This window comes from Eleutherodactylus coqui, chromosome 10 (genome assembly GCF_035609145.1).
Source record: "Eleutherodactylus coqui strain aEleCoq1 chromosome 10, aEleCoq1.hap1, whole genome shotgun sequence".
NCBI classification, from domain to species: domain Eukaryota; kingdom Metazoa; phylum Chordata; class Amphibia; order Anura; family Eleutherodactylidae; genus Eleutherodactylus; species Eleutherodactylus coqui.
Genome location: NC_089846.1, coordinates 126,533,867 through 126,559,319, shown reverse-complemented (window position 1 = coordinate 126,559,319; position 25,453 = coordinate 126,533,867). Strand labels below are relative to the sequence as shown.

Sequence of the window (25,453 nt, the reverse complement as noted above, 5' to 3'; positions counted from 1 at the left end):
ATCCCCGCTATTGCAGCTAATCACTGGGGTCCCAGTAGCAAAGCATTTATTTTGGGAGACCCTTTAAAAAAAGGGATTTTCCAAAGAGAACTCTGAGCATCATAGATTTTTTTTTGAGAATGGCAAATCTACTTTCTTCTACTTTGATGGTTGGCGTTCTTGTCAGTAAGGGCAGTATGATGTTCCAGCAATCCTCCATATAAAGGTGCTTGACACTAACATAATACTAATACACATAAACAAGTTAATTTAATCTGAATTGGTCAATAATTCAAGCAAAAACTTACTTTTTTCCAAGTTAGGGAAGAACGAGATTTTTTATTGCAATTTGTCACATTACACCATAAAGCAGGTAATGGCAACAATGTCAAATGTTCAAGATCCACCAGTCCAGTTCATATAAAGAAGGCCATCTTCAAGCTCTTGTCTCATGAGAATCCTCATCAAGACACATAAAGTGAATGTGAATAAAGTGCAGGCGTTTTACTCGAAAACGGTAAAACATGTAGAAAGCTTGAAATGGATTTTCTACAAATGTCAGCTTACCTATTTACATAGTTAAAAACATTTCCATAGCCAAGATGAAAAATAAGGTAATGGTACTAAGGAGCATGGTAAAAATGGAAGTTTCCAATGTACAATAACCTTTTTACAAAATGAAGTTCTTAAAAGTGTCCTTTGTCCACGTGAAAAAGGTGACTGGGAGCTTTAGAGGATGGTCAAAGATGATGTTGAAGGATAAGATTGCTTGTGATGTTAACATATAACAGTGCCTCTGATAACAGTGTTTGAGCTACATCCATGGATCTGTATGGTCATCATATTTACAGGGTGTTTCAGGGCGAGCTTAACTTCCTTGTGCTACACAGAGCAGCATCTGGAAAAGAAGAATCAAAGGTGAAAGGTATGTACATACTTAGGCTTCGTCACTTGCCCAACTGAGGGACCAATATACAGTATTTATGTCTAATTTAACACTGACCACTAGGACCTAGATGACTGATATACTAATGACTACCAGGACCTGGATGCTTCATACACCAATGACTACCAGAACCTGGATGCTTCATACACCAATGACTACCAGAACCTGGATGCTTCATACACCAATGACTACCAGAACCTGGATGCTTCATACACCAATGACTACCAGAACCTGGATGTTTTATGCACTAATGACCACCACGACCTCTATGTTCAATACACCAATGACCACCAGGACCTGGATACTCAATACACCAACGACCACAGGACTTGGATGCTGAATATACTATTACATCAAAGATACAAGTGTTGTAGCTACCGGCCAGGAGGGACCAGACACTGATAATGATTAGAGATGCACATGATCGGGAAGTGCTAACAGCAGCTGAGTCAGTTAAACATCTCTTTTTAATAAAGCTGCCAAGTTCTAGGTACAGGGATTAAATGGGTTGTCCGGGTGTAAACTATTGATAGCCTATCCTTCGGTTATCCTATTAATAGTAGATCAGCAGGGCTCTGCCACTTGGGACGACCATTGATCAGCTGTTTGCCAGGCCATTGCACTTGTGCTCTGAGTTGATTTCTATAGGAAGCAGCTCCATTCTCACTGCAGTGGCCTGGTTTGGTATTGCAAGACATTCACTTCAATGGGAACTTTAACTGTACTAGATATCTTAACTACTGCAGTGGGAATATCTGTTTCCTGTAGAAAATAGTTCAGTGTATGAGTGCAATGACCCAATGAACAGCTAATTAATGGGGTTCCCAAACCGCAGACCCCACACTAATCTACTTTTGATGGCCTATCCTGAGGTCAGGCTGTCAATAGTTTACAACTGGACAAGCTCTTTATTCTTTTTAAATAAGACAAAATGGATCAAGTTTGTAAAGTGGGTTGGAATCATCAGGATGAGAGATTTTCTTGGAATCAAACAGTAATTTATTATTCATCTAAATGCTCAGTGAGGGCCAAATAGAGCAAAGTAACACAGAAACTAAAAATACACAAAAGCTTATCTCTAAAAGACTGATACTGTAATGTAATGCTAGTTTAGTGGGAGGAAAGTCCAGTTATATTGTAATAACTAAAATGAGCTGTCAGGCTTGAAGATGAATGGTTGGCCTGTGGCTACAACTGCTCATGATTCTACAATGTGTTAAATATGTGAAATGTTAAAGTGTTAAATATTAAAATAACACAATAGCCTACACAGAAGTTCTATATGGAAGGGTTTGCAGCCGTGAACATGGGCACACAGTGCATTCGGAAAGTCTTCAGACGCTTTCACTTTTTTACATTGAGTTATGTTGTGGCCTGGTGCAAATTAAAAATTAATTTTACGTTTTCCCCCATCATTCAGCACTCAATAACCCATAATGACATCTTGCATTGACATAAGTATTCAGACGCTTACCTCAGTACTTGGTTGAAGAACTTTTAGAAAAAAATTACAGCCTCCAGTCCTTCTGAGTATGATGTCACCTGGATTTGGGGATTTTCTGCCATTTTTTTCTGGAGATGCTCTCAAGATCTATCAGGTCAGAGGATGGGGGGGGGGGGGGGGGCGACTGTAGACAGCGATTTTCAGGTCCCTCTAGAGATGTTTGGGTTTCTAGTTAGGGCTCTGGCTGGGCCACTCAAGTCACTCCCATGTAGTCTTGGCTATGTGCTTACTGTCACTGTCTTGTTAAAGGGTGAGCCTTCTGCCCAGTCTCAGGTCCCTTGTGCTTTGGATCAGGTTTTAATTAAAAATATCTTTGGACCTTGCTCCACTCAGCTTTTCATCAACTCTGACCAGTCTCCCTGTCATAACTGCTGAAAAACACCCCTACAGCATGATGCTGCCACCACCATGCTTTACTGTAGGGATGGCATTGGGCAAGTGATGGGTAGCGCCTGGTTTCTTCCAGACATATCACTTAGAACTGAGGCCAAAAAGTTCAATCTTGATTTCATCAGACCAGAGAATCTTGCTCCTCACAGTCTGAGAGTCCTTTAGGGTTTTTTTTTGGAAAATTCCAGATGGGCTTTCATGTGTCTTTTACAGAGTAGAAGCTTCTTCCTGCCAACTCTTCAATAAAGGCCAGATTAGTGAAGTGCAGCAATGATCGTTGACCTTTTGGAAGTTTCTCCCATCTGCACACAGGATCTCTGGAGTTCAGTCTGATTGACCACTGGATTCTTAGTCGTCTATCTTACAAGGGCCCTTCTCCCCGATTACTTAGTTTGGTGAGTCAGACAGTTCTGGGAAATGTCCTGGTTGTGCTCTTGGGAACTTTCAGTGCAGCAGAATGTTTTTGCAGCCTTCTTGAGATCTGTGCCTCCACACAACCCTGTCTCTCAGCTGTATAGGTATTTCTTTCCTACTCATGTCTTGGTTTTGGCTCTGATATGTATTGTGAGCTGTGAGACCTTATATAGACAGAGGCTGTATTTATAAATTATGTCCAGTCAACTGAATTTACCACCGCTGAACTCCAATCAAGGTGTAGAAACATCTAAAGATGATCCAGAGAAAGGAAAGGCTGCCAGAGCTAAGTATGAAGTGTCATACCAACTTATGCCAATGCAAAATGTTAGTTTTCATTTTTAAGAAATTTACAAAGATTTTAACATTCTGTTTTCACTTTGTCATTACAGGGTAATGAGTGCAGAATGACGGGGAAAATTTTGAAATTTTTTAAAATTTTTTCAATGCCACAACATAAAATGTAAGAAGGTGAAAGGGTGTGAAGACTTCCCAAATACATTGCATGCATACTTGTGTAAGAATCACACACATATACACCTACTTATACACTCACACACACATATAGGCCGCCTCTGCTGGATTTCTCTAAGGGTTTCAACAGACAAACATATGTAAAAATCTGTCTGTGGCAACGGAGCATATTTGCCCATGAACAAGGGTTGTCCACAGGGTCACGCCCTTCTCCTTGATTTTTTAAACCTTTCATAGACTTGGATGGTATGTCCCATTCCTTCATTAAGAGTAAAGGTTTTTCGACCTATTTCCCAGGGTAGGGAATGTCATAAAGAAGTAAAATAACATTACTCACCTTCTAAATGGAACTCCAGTCCAGCAGTCTCGACACGGGCTCCTTAAATCTACTCCTGGCTGATACAGGAAGTGATGACACCATATTCCTAATCCACACAACCATTCACATGTTCATATGACTGTTGCAGCCAATGGCTGCCCTCAGCGGCCATTCATACATACCTGACCATTGAGGCCAGCTATTTGCTGCCAAGGCCATATGGACATGATATCATTGTTTCCTGTTTCAGCAACCAGAGAGGACGGGAACCGGTCGGCAGCATTGGACCAGAGGCACATTGGAAGACTGAGTAATGGCTATTTTTCTTTTGCCGTTTCTTACCTTGGAGCAAGTTTTGTACTACAGGTTGAAAAACCCCTCTTACTTGCTTGAACCCCTCTATGTGAATTACCTGTTAGTTTGGATGCCCGCATCCTACATTCACCAATGATAATTTGTAAGTTGTTTCCATGAATCCATCCTTCTTTTTTTCTGTTCAAATTTTTCACCAACCTGTTATCATAAAGGCAGATGTTAAAGAATGAGTGGAAAGTATCTGCACTACGGCACTGTAAGATGCAACTTAATTTACCATTCAGAATTCTGAACCCTTCATGTCTACATTCGAATTTTGATGCAGATATGCTGGCAAAAGTAAGACATTTTCAATTCCGCATCAGAATTTGCAGATTTTAGTGCAGAATTTATAATTGGACTTTGGTCCAATTGCTTTCTTGGTTCGGCTGGATGGGGATCGCCCACCAGCCGGCTATTAGGGCCATTTTATGTAAAGCTAGAGCCGGAAAGGCAGATTTTATTTTGTGTTAATCCCAAAAATGGCTGATATCTGTATAGCTGCACTTCAAGTTAAAGAAAATGTCATTTTGAGTTTGGAAGATCCATATTCAGGCTGCTTGCATTGAAGGTATGACCTGTGGTGCCTATCCCGGGGCAATCCCCAGCTGATACCCATTACAATACATGCACATAGTAAATCAATAGTCTTTAGCAAATGTCGAAGACCAGTGGATAAGCCAGTTTAGACATTCGAGTATACAAATATAATACAGAAATCAATATTTTTCTATATGACAATGTCTGCATAATGGAAACTACATGGAGATTATGTTGAAACCTATGATGTCCATGCATGAATTCAAGAATTTTAGGGTAGTGTAAGAGTATAAAGAATAAATAAGAACTACCACTGTCCCTCAGCATCTTCCTGTAGAAGTTGGATGACATCCCCATTTTTCACCAGTACATCCTCAGAACCTTTCTTCTTGCAGTCAGCCAGTGCCTTGTATTTGCCAGGAGACTATCACATAATACATAAGTCAATTGCCACATAATGGGAATTTTTTGAATAAATATGGATAATGTCACAGAAAATAAAGTATACCATTCCCACCCAAAGTGATGCCAGAGAAGTACAGGCCGTATCGCTGTGGTGGAATTCAGGTAAGTATATAGTGCCCAAACACTGCTGCCACCCATGTACTAGACACCAGTCACTGCATGGGAGCTACAAAGTTTTCTTTATGAATTGAAAGTCCCCTATTTAATAGACAATGATATACAAATCTGGTTTCCAACCTAGTGCTTTTCATTTTACATTAGTGTAAGCTTTGGATCTAATGAGTAGACTGTTTCCCCTTCCTTATGGACTCGATTAAAGGCTGCATGAAGAACAGAATATTTCTCTACATTTCCAAATCGGTAGGTGATCTCCAGATGTATACAATTGGATACAAGATGCAGGATGATGGACATAATAGGGAGGCCCTAACATAACTGCTACAGCAGAAAGTGGGGAGCTGTGGGGGATCAAGTGAGGTATGGCTTCTTTTTGGTTTTATGATCACCCTGAGCAAGTTTAGAGGGAACCTGTTATCCGTATAAAATACATTTTGGGGTTTAAAGGTGAGGGAATGGGAAGCTCAGGAAGCTGTGGTCCATACTCACGGGTTGCCCGTTCCTGCACTATGTCCCCATTAACTTGGCGTTAGAGATGAGCGAGCACCCAAATGCTCGGGTCCGCGTTATTCGAGTCGAGCTTTTCGTAAAATTCGAGAGCTCTACTCAAGTAACGAACCCCATTGATTACAATGGGAGACTCGAGCAATTTTGTATGTGGCACCATCGAGTACGCTAATACTCGAATGAGCATCAAGCTTGGCAGAGTATGTTCGCTCAACTCTACTTGGCGTGCACACAGCGTGACTCTTTTCAGATAGCGTTCTGCAATCACTCTCGCATTCATTGTTATCAAGGTGATGACATTTTCCCATTTTGGGGGGGGGATTGGACAACCAACTTTAAACATTCTCCAGTTCCAATCAAAGTATACGTAGAACAAATGTAAATAATACAACAGAATACCAACCAAGTGAACGGTGTCCTCCTCTTCTGTGTCTGAACAAGCACATGAACAATGACTTGACCATCCTTCGAGGCCTTCACAGATTTCTAAGGACTGTGACATTCCATGCCACCCTGTATTAATATGTTCATATAAAGCAACATAATAACTACTGACAATCTATTCTATAACTTACATTTAGATTTTTTTATGTTATGTAAAAGCATAGAGGAAGCAAACAGAAGATGACAATCCTATAACGCAATCAACTGGTGGAACCATAAATATTCTATTTCCAATGACTTTCATGAAAAGCTACGTATCTTTTTAGATATTGTAAGGCAGAAATAATTGCGGTGCTAATTATAAGAACTGCAGTGATTTATTATTAAATATGGAAGAATAATGCAACACGGTATGAAGTCTGTGCGAATTGTTAGGATTGGTTACAACCATAACCCTAAGAGTTCATACCAAGTTTATACTGTGTTGCGAATAGTAAGTATATGTTGCATTGTTTTTGGATATATAAGAATAAAACTTTGCAATTTTTGTCATCTAGTGTTTTCTTTAAATGGGCAATAGTTAATTTTTTTATGGCATACATACCTTTGTGCGGTTTATGTTGAGGGGAGATGTTTAAACCCTCCAACATAGGACTGGAAGTCTCAGAATCATTTTCTTCTGAACTGATAGAAGCCCTCTGTAATTTCCTTTAGAAGGAATGAAAAAGCACTTAAACTACAATAGGCATTGGTCTAACTCTAGGAAGTGGCAGTAGTCATAGTAAAAGTAGTAGTGGTAATGGTAGAAGTAGAGAGCGCAGAGAACATGCTGATGTAATGAAGCAGGCTCGTAATCTAAGGAAGGAGATCGGGAGATCAAGGATGCAGCTCCATAGATATCAATTTCGATGTACAGTCAGCAGAAAAACTAAACACACCCTCTCTGAATTTTTTTGAATTTATGTAAAAGAACATAACAAAAACACATCTGCTACTTAGAAGGTCTTAAAATTAGGTAAGTACAACCTCAGGTGAACAACAGATGGTAGATTACATCATGTCATTATTTATTTCACAACCACAAGGCTAAAATACAGAAGCAGTGTGTGAAAAATTAACTATACCCCATGAATCAATACCTTGTAGTACCGCCTTTAGCAGCAATAACGTGAAGTAACTGTTTTCTGTATGACTATCAGTCTCACATCATTCTGGGGGATGTTTGGCCCACTCTTATTTCCAATGTTTTTCCAGTTCATTGAGGTACATTTGTTTATCCACGGCTGTCTTAAGGTCCCACCACAGCATTTCAGTTGGTCTGGACTTTGACTGGGCCACTGCAACACCTTGATTCTTTACTTTTTCAGCACATTCTGTTGTAGATTTGCTAGTATGCTTGGGATCATTGTCTTATTGAGTGTTCCAGTTTGGGCTAAATTTTAGCTTTTGGATAGATTGCCGTACATTTAACTCTAAAATACTTTAGTATACAGAGGAGTTAACAGTCAACTCATTCCCAAATCCTCATCCTGACAGTTGGTGTGAGGTGTTTAGTGAAAACCAAGCAGAACACATCAGCACAAAAACAGTGCTGGGCTTTATGGCCAAACATCTCCACTTTGGTCTCCTCTATCCAAAGGGCATTGTTCCAGAAATCTTGTGGTTTGTACAGATGCCTCTTTGCAAACTTTACCCAAGCTGCCATGTTCTTTTTAGAAAGAAGAGGCTTTCTCCTGGCAACGCTTCCTAACAGGCCATACTTGTTCAGTCTTTTTCTAATTGTACGGTCATGAACTTGAACTTGTAACATACATTTCTCTGAGCACTGTATGGTCTGACCTTGGGGTGAATTTGCTGGGATGGACACTCCGGAAAAGATTGTCAGCTGAACTGAATGTTTTCCACTTGTGAATCATCTGTCTCACTGTAGAATGAAGGACTCCAAATTGTTTGGAAATAGCCTTATACCCATCCAAGATTGATGGGCAGTAACAATTGGTTCTCTAAGCTCACTGCTGATGTCTTTTCTCTTTAGCACTGTCTTAACACATGCCTGAATACTCCAGACCAGCAAACTGCAAAAACATCTTTTAAATTTTTCACACATTTATTGTGTATTTTGGCCTAGTTTGTGTTAAATAAATAATGACACTGCGTAATTTGTCATGTGTTGTTCCTCTGAGATGGTGTTTACCTAATTTTAAGACCTTCTAAGTACCAGAAATTTTTTATTATGTCCTGATATGTAAAACCAAGAAACTCAAAGAAAGTGAACTTTCTTTTCTCTCATGACTGTAATTCCTGGTCTTGAATAAATAGATATTGGTATGTCAAGAGAAGAAGCAGCTGAGCTTTGCAGAACAAGACATCCCATCCTTCAAAGGGAACCTTTCATCAGTTTGGTGGCTATAAAACCACCTACACTGAACAATGAAGAAGTGCACTTAGATGGTGTTAGATGGTGCGGCCAGCCCACCAAAGTTGGTGTAGCCCACCAACTTGAATGCTCGCTGGGAATTAGCTTGTGGCACAGGAAATCATTAAACTTTTATTTTTACAAGTATGATTTGATCAGGATTTTTAACGAAACTACTTTTAAAATTGCAGTTCTTTATTGTTTTATCAGTCCAGGTGGTTTTATAGCCTCTAACTGATGACAGGCTCCCTTTTACTAAGATGAAAACTTTAAAATAAGTTCATAAAGTGATAGCACATTACTAATCACTTTGATTAGTGCCCTTACTCACTTTGATTAGTAAGTGTTGGACGGCCGGGACCTTCACTAATACCGAGAATGAAGGGACCGCTGTGCTGCAATTCTCTGCACAGTTGAGTTAGGGCTCCCACCCACTGGCGATATTTTCTTTCTTGCACTGCGAGAGCACGAGAAAAATCTTGCATCGCAGCGCAAGAAAGAGGCCGGTATAGAACCGGCATATCGCAAATGGTTTCAATGGGGCCCCATTGAAAGCATAGGGAGAATGTTGTGGACTTCTGCCACAGCTGTGACAGCTGTGGCAGGAGCCTCCTTCATCCTTGCGGGGACCGCGGGGATGAAGGAATCCTCTGCCACAGCTGTCACAGTTGTCACAGCTGTGGCAGATGTCCGCGGCATTCTATTCTACTGCTTTCAATGGGATCGGCACTGCTGCCGATCCCATTGAAATCAATGGTTTCAGCAAGCCCTGCGGAATGATTATTGGGGAAGGGCTTGAAATATAAGCCCTTCCCCAATAATCATCAATTAGTGTGAAAAAATTTACACATTGAAAGCAATGGAATAGAATGCCGGGGACTTCTGCCACAGCTGTCACAGCTGTGGCAGAGGATTCCTTCATCCCCACGGTCCCCGCGGGGATGAAGGAAACTCCAGCCACAGCTGTCACAGCTGTCACAGCTGTCACAGCTGTGGCAGAAGTTCCCGGCATTCTCCATGTCTTTTCAATGGGGCTAGCGCTGCTGCTGCTGGCCCCATTGAAGAGACTGGCGATATGTCGGCGTGATGCCGATATCCCCGGCGTCATGCCGATTTTTTTCTCGCACTGTGATGCGAGACTTTACCTTAGAATCGCATTGCAGTGGAGAAAATATCGCCAGTGGGTGGGAGCCCTTACTGGCCACCAAATCGTTGAAAATAGCATAGCACTAAATCTGCACTTTGGCCCCTTTATTGGCATGATAGCCAGACCTTTATGATCATAATGTGACGGCATATCACAGAGACATGCCAACATTTCATAAAATGGAAAAAACTTCAGCTATTTTTTGTTTTGAATTATGTTTAATTTTTCCTACAAAGAAAGTCGGCAATGTTTTGTAAATGGTTACTTACCCCTCGTTCATTTGTGGTGATAGAACAACCTGATCTGAAAAGGAATTTTGCTTCAGTTTTTCTACTGTAACCGAAAATGAACAGTTTATATATGAAATATCTTACCCATGAACTGCATGAGCACAGCTGGATAAGGACAAACATTAAAAATATATCAGTACCTTTTATAAGTTCTCGTTGTCTAGTCAAAATCTTGCGGATTTCATTCAACCATGCTGCCTTCTGATCTGCAGTTTGGGCCTGGAACACAGAAATAAACTATTTGAAGTTCTTTACGTCTTTTTATAAAAACAGAGTTCGTGCAGTTTAGCCGTGGTGCATTTGACACAAATAAAAAAAATTCCTCTGATTCTTTCCAAAGCCTTTATGATCAAACAGATTCTAGAAATTCTTCCTGAATATATATCACTCGGTTAGGCTAATATCTTGTTGTTTGGAATCTTAGATTCCTTTAGATGCCCTAATTAAAAACGAGCGGGTGGGGACTGTACAATGGCACACTCTGAACACCCCCTCCCATACTTCCAAGGACTGTTTTGTCTGATTAGTCAAGGAATACCATGTGGTCTCATCCAATACTCCTTTATTACCAATGGTCCTCTTACATAGCTAAATAATGTGTCCCTGCTAACGATCACTGACCAACAATGAGTATCTTGTCAGCGTTTGTTCCCTCCGTGTACATGGCAAAGGATCTGCTCTATGTGGACGACCGGTTGTTAACGTGATTGTTAGTCCACATACAGCTGTCATTGATTGGCTGCACGTCTCCCTATTTTCACAAGGAGAGGTGCAGCTAACCACCAAGTATTTTTAGGCTCACCTAAATGACACAATCAACGGTCATCGGTTGTCCTTTTTATAGATCTCAATTGTCGGGCCATGAGTGTTCATAGTAATGCTCAGCTCTGATAATTGGCCCATACTATATGAATGCAGCCACATGGTCTATCTCAGGACTAGAGTCCATTGGCTGGATGGTTGGTGACATTGTTTAAATCTATCAGGTACTGTATGTGGCCAACTGAGTCTATTACAGTACTTGTAATATATATTTCTCTCATTCAGTAAGTGTCAAACTATTTGTAAGCGATCAAAAGGTGTTGAGAAAAGTTGACCACACTGACCGCACATCGGGTTGTAGCCCGTCACAATTACTTAAAAGGGCTTTCTGATAACTATAAACATTAGTGGCAAAGAGGATATGCACTATATATAAAAAGAAACACACCACTCACCTCTCTGCTGCTACGCTTCTTCCACGGTACCACTCCGGTTTTGAGTTAACTTCAGCTGCAGTAGTCACATGATTGTTTATCCATGTGACTGCTGCAACCAGTAGAAGGCCGGAAAGTGATGTCATCAGTGATATCCCATAAACCTGCCAGGGGCTTCTAATGCCCACTTGACAGGCTTATGAGACATCACTGGGCCAGATAACCTGGTGACATCGTCTGTCAAATACCATGGTGCCGGAGCACCAAAATGGAAGTCCGGCACCACGGTAAGTATATTGCTTTTATATAGTTTGGGGCACATGGGTCCCAAAACTACATAACAAAAATTTAACTCAGAAAACCCCTTTAAAGTAATTCACTAATTGGCATTAGGCTATACAAATGCTACATATAGGTTGGCTGGCGTAACCATTTGCTAGGGTTACCACTAAGTAGAAGTTGTGGTGTATGTAAATTTCTTCTGAATTAGCCTGAATGAAGTGCTCTCTCTCTCTCTCGTTAATGTCATTGCACCAAGATTAACTTCTATCACCTATCCACAGGATTTTTTCACCTATCCACCCATGCATCCCCCATGGTGCAAAAGAGATTGAATGGAGTGGTGATCGCGTATGTATAATAATAATAATCTTCATTTATATAGCACCAACATATTCCGCAGTGCTTACAAGACAGGGGGAATAAAACAAGACCATGGTTACATGAAGTAATCAATTGATAGAGACAGTAGGGGTGAGGGTCCTGCTCCAACATACTAGAATCTTACATACTAGAAATAATGGAGTGATACTAAAGGTAAATGGGCTGGGGATGTGTACGGGATGGCGAGGTGGAAAGTGAGAGATGCTACATAGACAATAGTCAAATTGGGCCGTATAGTGGCTGAATCGGTATGACTGCAGGGGGAGGTTGATTATGGTTGGCAAGGATTGCAGTCTGTAGGACAGGAAGCATTGTATCAGGCAGAGTACAGAGGGTTTGGTTTGGTGTCACTCCATTCATCTTCAATGGGACTGCCAGAGATAGCCAAGCGCTTGTATTCTACTATTTCTGTCAGCCCCGTTGAAATCAATAGAGCGGCACTGAGCATATACAACTGCTTCTCCATTCAGTCTCCACGTCGCTGCTGGTGGGTGCAGTGAGCCCATAGTGAGAAGAAGAGGGGAACGCAGGGCTCCTGTGCTCAGGATCTGGGGATGTCTCAGAAGTGAGACTTCAACCATTCAGGCTTTTATCACCTAAAGTCAATCTTTCTGGAAATTATACTGATAATGTAAAGGTAAACCCAGCAGTATGGAACCGCAGATCAGCATGCTACCAGCCTCATTCATTTCCCCTTATGGATCTCCACATGCACATTTCTTATCTTAAAAGGGAAGGCAATCTTCAATGGACTGATCCTGCTCTTTTCGGATGATGTTGTTGATAAGAGTTTGGTCAAAATCCAGATTTCAGGTGACAGTAGCCACTAATTTGAACAGATGAGGTCAGATGTTCTTGGTATTGTAGAGGGGTTATGACCTTAAAGTACAGTTGTGACATCCAAGCCCTGATAAGAAGTATCAGCAGAGAGGTTCTGCCACTTAGAGGCTAAATGGTTAAATAAGTTGCAATGGTTCCTGTTAAAGTGTTAAGCCAGCTGATTGGACAGGTGGAACCAGGTGACCGAGTAGCATGAGTATGTCAAGGTCAGTGTGCATCTCCCTATGGGAGGTCAAGAGGCGCAAGCAGAGGAAGAGAGAGGACGCATGTTGATTGCTTTCTGCAAAGCAAAGTCTAGAACACCCTACCAGCTAAATGAAGGCACCACTATGATCACATGGTGTGGTGCATTTCTACCAATGAGGCAAAGCCATTGTTCTGTTGTCCCAGTGGAACTATTGCATTTGCGATGGCCCGCTCCCACTCGTCCATTGGTCAGATAGAATTTATTATAAATTACGTTGGGTATGAAAAACAAACCTGCACAACATAAACCTCTTCTCGGCCACTGTACCAAATTTCAAACTTGCGATTATCACCCTTAACATTTTCGGTGATGCCGACAGCATTCATCTAAAAGGAGACAGGAACAGATGACATCTTTGTGGTATCTTCTCACAGCTCAGTCTTAAATATGCAATATGGCAAATAGAAACAAACCTTTAGAAAGTGTTTGAAACTGTAGGATGGGGTTTTGTCATGTCCATCTCCATGTTCTTCTCTCCTTTTGCAGAATACTATTGCCCTCTCATAGAGGAAAAGATGTCGCTGCATTGGCTTAAAGCGGGCAAGTTCCTTCATCTTTGTAGGTCCCTTTTTATGAGCGATCCACACGCTAAAAGAACCTTGCATCAAGATGCGACCCAAATCATTTATATCTCCCTATTAGGAAACAAAAAGGATTGTTATAAGACTAAAATGTCGGAGATAGCTTGGAGTCATCTACCTCCGAAGGTCATATTGAAATGAATGGAGTGGCAGTATGTAAGCGTGACCACTATTCCATTCATTTGGGGACCATCCGGAACTCCATTCTCAAGATCAGTGTAGAACTCAGATAGTTTCATGGGACAATCACAATCAGTATATTTTTTAAGTGTGGGGGGGGCAATGGGTTAATATGGAGGAAACCGACACAAACATAAGGAAACATACAAATGTTTTCCTTGGTTGGATTTGAACCCAGGACTCCAACACAGCAAGACAGCAGTTCTGACCATGAGCTGCTGCTTGTACTATACTGTCCTAGTATGATATGAATTTTTTGCTTTACCCCATAACATGAATACCCAATAAATATAGATTTTTAGGCAACAACTACTATCTTCCATTGGTATTACTAAGTATCCATACTTACATTAAACCCTGTGATGGCAATCTGATGCATGGAGTCATTGACTGATTTTAATAGATCCAACATAGAAACCAAAGCTTCTTGTAGTTCTTGGACTCTTTCTGAATTAATACTGTACTTCAGTAATTCCTGTCAATATACAATATTGTAAACTAAGAGACATGGGAAATGCTTAGATTTCTTGGATTTAATTACAGATAAGGCAGAATTTAGTGCATATTAAGAGAAGTGACCTGGATTTGCCAGCAAATTCTAGTTTTCTTACTTTTCCCCACTAGGTAAAGTTATCTTAGATTTACCCTGTTTGTTGAATTCAGGATATCAAAGAATGTATAAAAAACTGTGTGCATAGAGTACGGTTCATAAACCTGACACACCTAGAAATATTACCGCACAACCCGGTTATATAAATCTACTTCCTCATATCACACAGATACTTGATGAAAGAAGGTGCAAACTAACCTATCAAACTGCAGCGAAATCAGTTGTGTTGCAATTGGAAACTTAGCATCTGATTGTATTCACCCCTGTACAGAAACATTACCATAAGGCCGCATTCACACGTGTGACTTTAGCGCGCGATTTTGTCGCAATGCAACAGTGCTACAAATCGCATGTATGTAGAGCCCATGCTTTTCTATGGGTTCTTCCACACGAGTGATATTTTCTAGTCTGTGACATTGCAAAACTACAAAATCGCAATTTGGGATTTTTTTGTAGCCCAGGTTTCCCTATGGACCCTTCCTTTCTGTTGTATCACACGAAAATGCAGTGTGATGAAACTTTTACAGTAGGAAATCCTACTGTAACAGCACTAAATTAACCCTACCTGTATCAAAAAACAAAAAATAATAATACACCCCCTAAGAGGCGCTGTCATCTCTGGCATGTCTTCTCCCCTGAAGCTCCCTGGCACTAGCTTGAAGTCTTCTGCCAGCCCTTCTTGGATTGGAGGATCAAAATCCCCGTCTCCAGGAAGAGCTGGCTGTGATTGGTTCACGAATGCCGTGGCTCAGCCAATTAGAGCCAGTGCTCGATGAACCAATCACAGCCATCCAATAAATGAATGGCTGTGATTGGTTCATCAAGTGCTGGCCCTGATTGGCTGAGCCACGGCACTCGTGAACCAATCACAGCCAGCCCTTTCTGGAGGTGCAGAGTTTGATCCTCCGATCCAGGAAGGGCTGGCAGAAGACTTCAAGCTAGTGCCGGGGAGCTTCAAGGGAGAAGACACGCTGGAGAACACAGCGCCTCTTAGGGGGTGTATTATTATTTTTTGTTTTTTTGATACAGCTAGGGTTAATTTAGTGCTGTTACAGTAGGATTTCCTACTGCAAAAGGTGCATCGCAGCACCATGCACTTATATTTCAAGCCCCCCCCCCCACACTGAAAATCATTGCGGCTTTGTAGCAACATAGAATCATGTTATCACCGTGAGAGAACGCAGTAATATTGAACGGACCACAGTTGCGATATCGCTGTGATTTTCTTGCGTTGAAATCACAGGCGCCCATGTGGATGTGGCCTAAGGGTTACAGACAGGGGCGCAACTATAGGGGATGCAGAAGATGCGGTTGCATCCAGGCCCAGGAGCCTTAGGGGGCCCATAAGGCCTCTCTTCTCCATACAGGGAGCCCAGTACTATGAATAAAGCATTATAGTTGGGGGCCATGTTACAGGTTTTGCATTGGGGCCCAGAAGCTTCAAGTTACACCTCTGGTTACAGTAGCAGCTATTGCAAATAGTTAGAGTTGAGTGAATCGAAACAGTCATATCCGCTTTCAGGTCAAACGTTGCTAAAAGTTCGGTTTAGTGTGAACCCAAACCTTGGGCTATTCATCTTGGCTGAACGAGCTAAAAGAAGAAGGAGGATAACGAATGAGAAGGGGAACGAAGAAGGAAAAAGGAGAGGAAAAATAATCTGTTTCCTTCTTCTTCTTTTACCTTCTTCTTCCTTCCTTTTCCTACTTCTTCTTTTTCCTTCATCTCCTTTTTACCTCTTTTTTTTCCTTTTTTCTTTTTTCTTCTTTTTCATCATTAACTTTGCCTTACAAACTGGTGGAAAGTACTTATATACACTCCTAAATACCCTAAGAGTGTTATACGGGACTTTTATGGCACTTAGTGTTGTTCGCCAGTTTTATGGGTATTGGTGAAGTTCCAATTTGGTTCAAACTAATTTAAACTGAGACGAACGTTTTGCCATAATTCGGCAAACTGGCCTAATGGAACTTTTCAAAGGTTGGCTGATCACTACTGCTGGCTACACATATGGTGCTTTTGATTTACATTTGGCCAATAAAGTGTATCAGATCATGGTGTATAGATTGAGAGGTTCTTCTCACATACATCAAATGTACACCACAGATGGGATGTGAACATAGGCAAAATAAGTTTTTAACTTGGACATAGGACATAGATGCTATACATCAGAGGCATAACTTGAAGATTCCCCAAATATAATGCTTTATTCATACTACTAGGCTCCCTACATGGAGAAGAGAGGCCTTATGGGCCCCCAAAGGATCCTGGGCCCGGGTGCAACTGGCATCCTCTGTAGTCAGCCCCTGCTATACATTGTGACGTAGAGCACATACGTGGTGCATATGACGTCATAGCAGTAAGGCTGAGAGCTCATTCTCTGTAGATGCTTGCTTCTTAGATTTTTTTTCTCATTGCCAAATGTAAAAACAGCCTTATTACCCTTTGAGCCCATCACCAGCTCAATGTCAAGATGCAGTAGGACAGTCATGAATAAAAATTATTTTCAAGGACATCCCTGATCATCCTTGTTCCTGAAGACATCCCTGGTCCTTACCTTCAGTAGCAGCTGGTATTTCGTTAAACGCTGAATTGGTTTCAAAAGATAAGAGTCCAGTGCAAGTTTGTGATCCAATTTCTTCTGGCATTCCTGCATCAATGAAGGAGTCAATGGTCAAGTATAGACATTTGTTCATTAATAACTCTTTAAAAGTGAAATGAGAGCTAATAAGATAAAACAAATATGCATAAACTCATTGATGGTTTTACTGATACAGTTTACAGAAGGTCTGATGGGGAAGCTAAACTGTATAGTGTGAACACACTAACCTTATGTATAGAATGAATATACTGAAAACTATTTCTTAATGGATCACCTGCATTGTAATGAACAGCCTATCCATAATGTGGAGGCATACGTTTTGTGGAATAAGACCTGCATGGTTGATGAGTATGAACAAAAATACCGTCTTAGATACCTGAAAGAAAGCAGCATCTGAAAACTGCCGCCAGAGAGAGTCCGAGCGCGGCTTATTCTGACAGTACTTTTCATACATCTGGAAGTCTTCTCTCTGCACAAAAAGTTTAAAAGTTCTGTTATCATTAAATAGTCTTATGTGATTTCATAACATTGACAGATATGTATAAACATAGATAGCGTAGAGGCATGGAGTGGTGGCCCTTAGGTCCACTCACATAACCAGGTTCACTTGATGCCCCTGATATTCAAACTAATTCCACACTCAAGTGTATTGACATCTGTGGGATGCCAATAGAGTTGAACCCTATAGTAGAGCAGGAAGCCATAGGCTCCCTGCCCTACCACTCTCTGATAGGTAGCAGGCCACGTCGGAATCCCAACACGGGTTGGGGGCATTATTACTTTTTAAGGAGGCACTCAGGGATATTATTACTATTTTAGGGGACACTATGGGCATTATTGCTTTTTAAGGCACACTTGGGGGGCATTATTTGGTTTTTAAGGAGGGAACAAGGACATTATTGAGTTTTAAGGGGGCACACAAAGGCATTATTACTTTTTAATGGGCATTCAGGGGCATTATTGTTATGGTGGGCCTCACATAGTGCCCTGGATCCCAGAGTAAACCCCACTCTGAATTATGTTGGCATCTATGCGATTCCAATACAGTTGAACCCTATGGTAGAGCAGAATGCCATTGGCTCTCTGCCCTACCATTCTTCATCATGTAGGCAAGTAGGCCACATCAGCATCCTGAAGCAGGCGGAGGACATTATTACTGTTTAAGGTGGCATTTGAGGGTTCATTATTACTACTTAAGGGGGCACTTGGGAGGTTTTAATATTGTGTACCATCCTGTCAGTCAAAGGTGCACAGAGCTCGGGTGAGTGCTGCAACCCTATCCTTTTATTGATACGCAGGGTCTCAGCAGTGGGACCCCACTAATCAAAACGTTTGACATGTCACCTTACTATGTCAAAAATTTGTAAAAAAAAAGTGCAGTTACCCCTTAATACTAGAGGAAAATGAGTGCTTTAAGGTCTAATATTTTACTTTCAGCCCTCACAATTAATAAATAATGTACTCACCCTTTCTAAGAAACAATACCCAACTCTTTCCGGTGCTCCGATGCAGCTTTCAAGGCTGAGAAGAAATATTCTGTTTAAAATCAAAAACAAAATATAATGGGTGTCGAATTAGGAGATTTTAATAAACTATCCATTTCTAGGCCCGTTTTAGTGCATCATGAACTTTCAAGCCAGCTACCAGTCTAGAAAAAAACATGGCTGCTTTCTTCCAGAAACAGTATCACATCTGTCCCTGGGTTGTGTTTGGTATGGCAGCTCAGTTTAAGTGAAGCAAATGGAGTTGAGGTGCAAAACCATGTTCTTCTAATCTGAACCCATTTAAGGTTACTTTGTTCTAATTTCCTGAAAAAAGTGATACATCAGAACCAAGAATTGCAAAAGAGAGCATATTTGCATCAATGAAGATTGTGTAATGCTAAAGGGGTATTCCAGGCTTTCAGCACTCATCTTTCCTCAGGATTGATCGGCAGGGGTCCACAGCTAAGAACCTCTACATTTACTGCAGAAGGCCGGATGTTGATGTCTCTGACCAGATTTGGGGTCAGAACCTGAAGTGCTATAGATGGTATAGCTTCCATTGATTTCAATGGGTGCGACGCCTTCTATTGCACTTCCAGCTCCGACCCTGGGGTAACAGAAGACTTCTCTCCCATTGAAATCATTGGAAGCTAAACCTTTTATAGCAGTTCCAGCTCCGACTCTAATGTGGATGGCCAGCCCTGCTGCAGTGCGTTCATTGGTGGAGATCAGGTGATTGCCAGTGGTCCCAAGCAGGGGACCACTGTTGATCAACTACTGATGACTAGAGATGAGCGAGCGTACTCGGTTCGGGTGTTTTTGCACTCGAGCACTGCTTTTTCCGAGTAACTGACTACTCGGACAAAAGGATTCGGGGGGCGCCGGGGGTGAGCGGGGGGTTGCAGAGGGGAGTGGGGGGGAGGGAGAGAGAGAGCTCCCCCCTGTTCCCCACTGCTACCCCCTGCTCCACCACGCCGCCCCCGCGCCCCGGCGCCCCCTGAATCTTTTCGTCCGAGTAGTCAGTTACTCGGAAAAAGCGGTGCTCGAGTGCAAAAACACCCGAACCGAGTACGATCGCTCATCTCTACTCATGACCTATCCTGCGGATAACAAAGGAGATAAGCTGGCTCCTTAAAAACACTTCTTTCATATAATGTGGCACCATTTCTACACCAGATGCGTTTCTAAAGACACTTCTTTCTTGATCACCGCTAACAAACGCACATGGTACTCCCCATTAAAATCAATTAAAGACCAATCATCTAAATCATATGTACACATTTTTACAAGCTTGATTGCAACACCCCAAACACCCAAAATATATACTTTTTTTAATTTAATGAATATACAGCATTTCAAAGATTTAAACCCACATTAGTAAGCAAGTTCCCAATTTCAAAATCCAGAATACCTCTCTGCTGAGAACAAAGGTTTTCCAATCTCATCCTCTTAAAAAGGTATTTTTTCTTACTGCTTCAATACCAAATAATCTGAATAACTCCAAAAAACCTGCATGATGCTCCAAAGAAATGTCTTGCAACACCTGAGACATTTTTGTTCTTTTTCTCTGTCTTTAATATACTCCACAATACGTGTCTTCAACTTGGAATAGTGCAGTAAATGTGATTACAATTTGTGCAAAATATGCTGTAAATAACAGGTTTATTGTCACAATTGATGACATTTTTAATAATAAGCTTAGATTTTCCATCTGCACTTTTAGGCCTCATGTCCACAGGGAAAATCAGGCCCTCCGCGGATTCTTCATGCAGAATCCCGCAGCGGGTCCCTCCTTTCCCGCGGACGTGAGGCCTGAAAATAAGCATTACTTACCTGTCCGGACGCTGCGGATCTGCCTTCTGTCGCAGCTGGATCTTCTTTCTTCGGCCTGGCGGATGTGCTCGGCACGCTGGCAGTGTGCCACGCGCATGCGCCGTGCACTCCTTTTTTTCTTTTTGAACTCCTGCTCTTCCGCGCTCCCGTGCCGGAGAGCAGGAATTCAGCTGCGGGTGTGCTGCGGATCTTGACGGCTTCCATAGGCCTCAATAGAAGCCTGTGGGAGCCGTCCCCGTGGGAGACCCGCACTAAAATGGAGCATGCTGCGGGTGTTTTCCCGCACACGCAATCCGTGCCTAAAGGGAAAATGACATCCACAGGTATTTAATTACCTGCGGGTGTCCAATGCATCCCTATGGGGCACGGATCACGCGTGCGGGTGACCAGCTGCGGATCTGTCCCCATGGACATGAGGTTTTAAAATATTTATCTCCAAGCTCCACATCTAGTGCTACCACATGTAAAAGAACCCTTCTGGGATAACCAGCATCGAGAATTATTAACTGATGGGAAATAACTTGGAGATAACTGGTTTGATGAATTTCTATTTCTTTTTTGAACACATTATATGCCCTTATCTAATATTTGTTTTAAACGTTTGTGCTGTTTTATGATACATACCGTGTTTTTCACCAAAAATAAGACAGCGTCTTATATTAATTTTTGTTCAAAAAGTTTTAACGTTTTTACATGTATAGCTGCCTGGACACTATTTAAATTTACTTTTTTACCTGTTAGCAGGGCTTAATTTTGGAGGGCTTATATTTCAAGCATCCTCAAAAAGCTTGAAAAATCATTTTGCATCCTCAAAAATTCTGGAAAATCATGCTATGTCTTATTTTCAGGGAAACAGGGTAGATATGAGAAAAAGATATGTTTCATAGTTTCAAAATTCCTACTGTAAGCTATTGAAAACACTAGTCTGTTCTCCCCTTTAGTTTTAACTACCTAATCCTCCAATAAGACATTCCTATCCATGTTATTAACCATTTTTGCAGCTTTATTTAGCTTCCAATCTTTGTATCCCCGATCTTGTAGTCGCTTGCATATATCAGCTTCAGCAACTCTATAATCCTTTTTTTGGGAACACGTATGCTTGGCTCTAATCAATTCTCCTACAGGTATCACTTTAACAGTTTGAGATGGGTGACAGCTTTTGGCTCGTAGAATAGTACTAGTAATTATTAGGAAATTATAGTACCAGTGTTTCTGGTGGACAGCTGTGCTACATGGTGCATCCATTATGATCCCCACACATCACACACACAGCTCTACTACATGCATCTTGATTCACACACATCACACATACACAGTTGTGGTACATCCATGCTGATTTCCAGACATCACCAGCTCAGCAGATTCCTGGATACAGTGATCAAACCCTGGTCATGTGATCCCTGACTCCACCCATCTATTACATAGTCTAATCAACTATGATTTCATAACACTCACAGATATGTATAAACACAGATAGCGTTGAGGTATGGGGTGGGGTGGTCATGTGATCCCTGACTCCACCCACATAGGTGATCACATGAAGGTGACATCATCACAGGTCTTGGTGGCTGCTGTCAGCTTATACAGTACTTTCTACCAAACATCCAGAATGGTTCCTGCCACAGCAGTCACGTCACCACAGGACCTTTAGCCCATCGAATCTCTGTTGTGGCGGTAGGTCGGTGTCTTCTGTCAGGACCACTAAGTTGTGCCTGAGATAAGAACGTCTTAGTTGTATTCTCATTTTGTTATTTTTGTTCTCCCCTTCCAAGAGCCCTAACTTTGCATTTCTTCTGTCGGTCAGGCTCTGTGTTTTATATATGTTGTAGGACAAGTGATGATGTCACCAGGGGTGGAGCATGAGAAGCACACACACATATACATACATACTAACGGACAAGGGGTCGTTTGATTACCTGCATTACTTTTCCTAAAAAAGGAAGTTACTACTTAAACAGTGTTTTCATTCACATAGAGTGTGAGATCAAGAAATGATACAGTGACATCATTTGACTGGCTGGTGAACTTTATATTATGTTGATTATTATTGAAATAATATACAAAATCCTGAGGATAGGTCATCACTAAAAGGGGTTAAATACCTGTAATGCTCCTTTAAATATATAATGGTCAAAAAAAACTTACTTGTTGTGAAATTCATATATCTCCGGCATATTTCCAAACAGAATATTCTTTGTGTTTTTCAAGGCTAGTGGAAGGAAACGAGACATTTCTGGATTTTCCATCTCAGATCTGTATCCCTTGAGAAAATGATAGAATATTTTAATGCTACAAAATAAATATGTCTCTGTAGTCTGCTACCACACAGCTGTCCTCCATATCATCGCTATGATTATGTTTTTGGCAAAGGCTTAAAGGGGTATTCCGGATGCAGACTAATCTTTTAATACCTAATATACATCATCACAATAAGTCATTGTGCAACAGGCTCACCGTACCGGGTCTAGCTACTTTCTTCATTTTCAATCATGTCATGTGACCTTCTGCCTAAAAAATCTCCACTTCCTCTGACATCTTGCCACATTTGCTACTTCCTCCCCTGTCCATGGCCTGCCACATCCTGTGAGCAGTGCATGATGGGAGGACAGCAGTGAAAGCACTGTGCCGTATGCATATTTGGGATTTCAACCGCACTTAAGCAGCGGTGAGCGATTCCAGCAACCTGATTGGTTGTTGGGTACAGACACCCCTTCGGAGATGTGCACGAGTGGCCGGCCCGTTAAATAAGCAGCAGGGCCGTAGGAGGCTCGGCAAGTAAGCACAACCCTCAACCCTAACCTTAAACCTAAACCCTAACCCTCAACCTAACCCTAAACCCTAACCCCAAACCCTAAACCTAACCCTAAACCTAACCCCAAACCCTAACCCCCCCGCTGGTCTCGTGAAGTAGCACTCGTGCACATCTCCAAAGGGGGGTGTGTACCCAACAACCAATCAGGTCGCTGGAATCGCTCATCGCTGCTTAAGTGTGGCTAAAATACCAAATATGCGTGCCGTATTGCTCATGTGCAGTTCAGAGTGCTGGAAGCTCCTGTCTGCTTCAGCTGAATTACCCTGGCACTCTAAGTGAAGGAGGTTGGTGCTGGTAAGTTGTAGGACCCGTGAGTTGTGGGCGGAGCTACAGTGCTGGGCGGGAGACAAGCCTTATGCATGCTGGGAGTTATAGGTAACAGTCCGTTGCTGGGTTTACGGCAGAAGTGATGCATGTAAACAAAGTGGCGGATCGACAACTGCACAGAACGAAGACGATTGTCCAGGGCATTAGATAAAAGATACTGGTGGCCGCTATTTAGCTGTACCTACTTTCACCATTTTCAGAATTTCCATTTTGTACTCGGAAAACCCTCTTAAGAAAATTTCCAGGTAATGATCTATAAATTGACACAATCTGAATATAGCATCATTTAGAAAAAAAACACAATATTTTGTCTTTTGGTGCCTAAGTTGGGCATTGAAGAATAACAATGCAATTCATTAACGTTAACTTCACATGGGTGAGCGCGATATCGGGCCATTATTTTAAAACTGCCTCACATCACTTTGGAGAAGAGGCGATCCTCCGCCATTGTTTTCAATGGGAGACCTCCCATATTGTGCACCTAGCACGTGGTAAAATGCTGCCACCAGCCCCGCTGCAACCAATGGGTGGTGTGATGCGAGAACACACACTAAGATAGAACAGGCCATGATTTGTTTCCCACATTGCAGTCCGATGCATGAAAACATCGCTCATGTTTATGACCCCATTCAAAAGAATGGGGTTTATACTTGTGCATCTCACAAAGCACAAATCTTGCGTGATCTTCTTGCCCGCGTGAAGGCAGCCTAAGGTACCACTTTCCATCAATCTTATAGTGTTGAGTTTCCAGCAGATTACCGTAGATCTACAGTATGTGTGGCAAATGCATAGTGGTAGTCTATATATATTATTACATACTGTGGCTGCTACAGCATGCTCCAAAAATGAAAGAATAATATTATGTGTACACTATAACACTATACTGTGTGCATTCCAGCACACTTTTCAAATGTCCATTTCAACTCCCCAACAGTCACATTAAATTTGGAAAAACCCTCCCAAAATTCACCTTCAGTGCATTTCTAACACATTAGTGACATAACTAATTTTTGCCTTAAGAGCCAATAAATCATTTTCCTTTTTGTGTTCCTGTGGTCCTAACTTTTTTCGCTTTTCATCAATGTACCTGTATGACATGTATTGAATAACTTTTATTAATTTTTTTTGCTAGGGGCAATGGGAAAAAAAGCAATTTCACCATTGTTTTTTTTGTGATTTATGTTTATGGCATTCACCATGTGGTATAAATATTATCCTAGCTCTATTCTACAGGTCATTACAATTATGATAACACCAAATTTATAAAAGTTTTTTATATTTACTACTTTTCACAATATAAACTATTTCTTTTACAAAGTCTTTCTGTTGGCACCACATTCCAATGAAAGATTCTTCATCTTTTCACTCCTTTTCTAGGAAATAAGATCCCCATATGTAACAATTAGGCCTTAGTCAGACGGGCGTTTTTAGCCGCGATTTGCACATGCGTCCGGCGATTTTATAAAACCATTGCTTTGCAATGGTATCGGACACATGAGCGCTTTTTATGCGCTCGTCCGATAAATTATAGAACAGAAATCGCAGATCGCACCTATCTGCGATCTGCGATTCCTGTTCTCTTCTCTATATGCGCTCAATGGGGCCGGCGGCAGCAGCGCCGACCCCATTGAGAACATATAGAAGACAAATCATTCTTCTCTGCCACAGCTGTAACAGCTGTGGCAGGGAAGAACGATGTTTGCCCATTGAATTCAATGGAGCCGGCAATACAGCCGCTCCATTGAAAGCAATGGGCTGCCGGCGTGCGCGGGGTGAATTGTCGGGAAGGGCTTAAATAAATAAGCCATTCCCTGCAATTCATCCTAAAATGTGT

General features: G+C 41.6%; 1 protein-coding gene across 4 annotated transcripts in view; it reads right to left on the bottom strand.

The window, feature by feature from the left end:
- Positions 1-298: 298 nt before the first annotated feature.
- Positions 299-25,453, bottom strand: part of MCF2 (MCF.2 cell line derived transforming sequence) — a 138,436-nt gene continuing 113,281 nt past the window's right edge. Inside the window, exons 17-30 of one of the 4 annotated variants that reach the window (XM_066581801.1) lie at positions 22,626-22,741; positions 18,630-18,699; positions 17,540-17,632; positions 17,119-17,211; positions 14,303-14,428; positions 13,606-13,827; positions 13,426-13,518; positions 10,387-10,465; positions 10,226-10,289; positions 6,998-7,101; positions 6,413-6,522; positions 5,235-5,344; positions 4,439-4,539; positions 299-877 (exon numbers count right to left, since the gene is read on the bottom strand). In XM_066581801.1, the coding sequence (XP_066437898.1) occupies positions 837-877; positions 4,439-4,539; positions 5,235-5,344; positions 6,413-6,522; positions 6,998-7,101; positions 10,226-10,289; positions 10,387-10,465; positions 13,426-13,518; positions 13,606-13,827; positions 14,303-14,428; positions 17,119-17,211; positions 17,540-17,632; positions 18,630-18,699; positions 22,626-22,741 (1,422 nt within the window). In that variant the 3' untranslated portion in view covers positions 299-836. Of the gene's footprint in view, positions 878-4,438; positions 4,540-5,231; positions 5,345-6,412; positions 6,523-6,997; positions 7,102-10,225; positions 10,290-10,386; positions 10,466-13,425; positions 13,519-13,605; positions 13,828-14,302; positions 14,429-17,118; positions 17,212-17,539; positions 17,633-18,629; positions 18,700-22,625; positions 22,742-25,453 lie in introns of all 4 variants that reach the window. The other 3 variants (XM_066581802.1, XM_066581800.1, XM_066581803.1) reach the window with 3 other exon arrangements.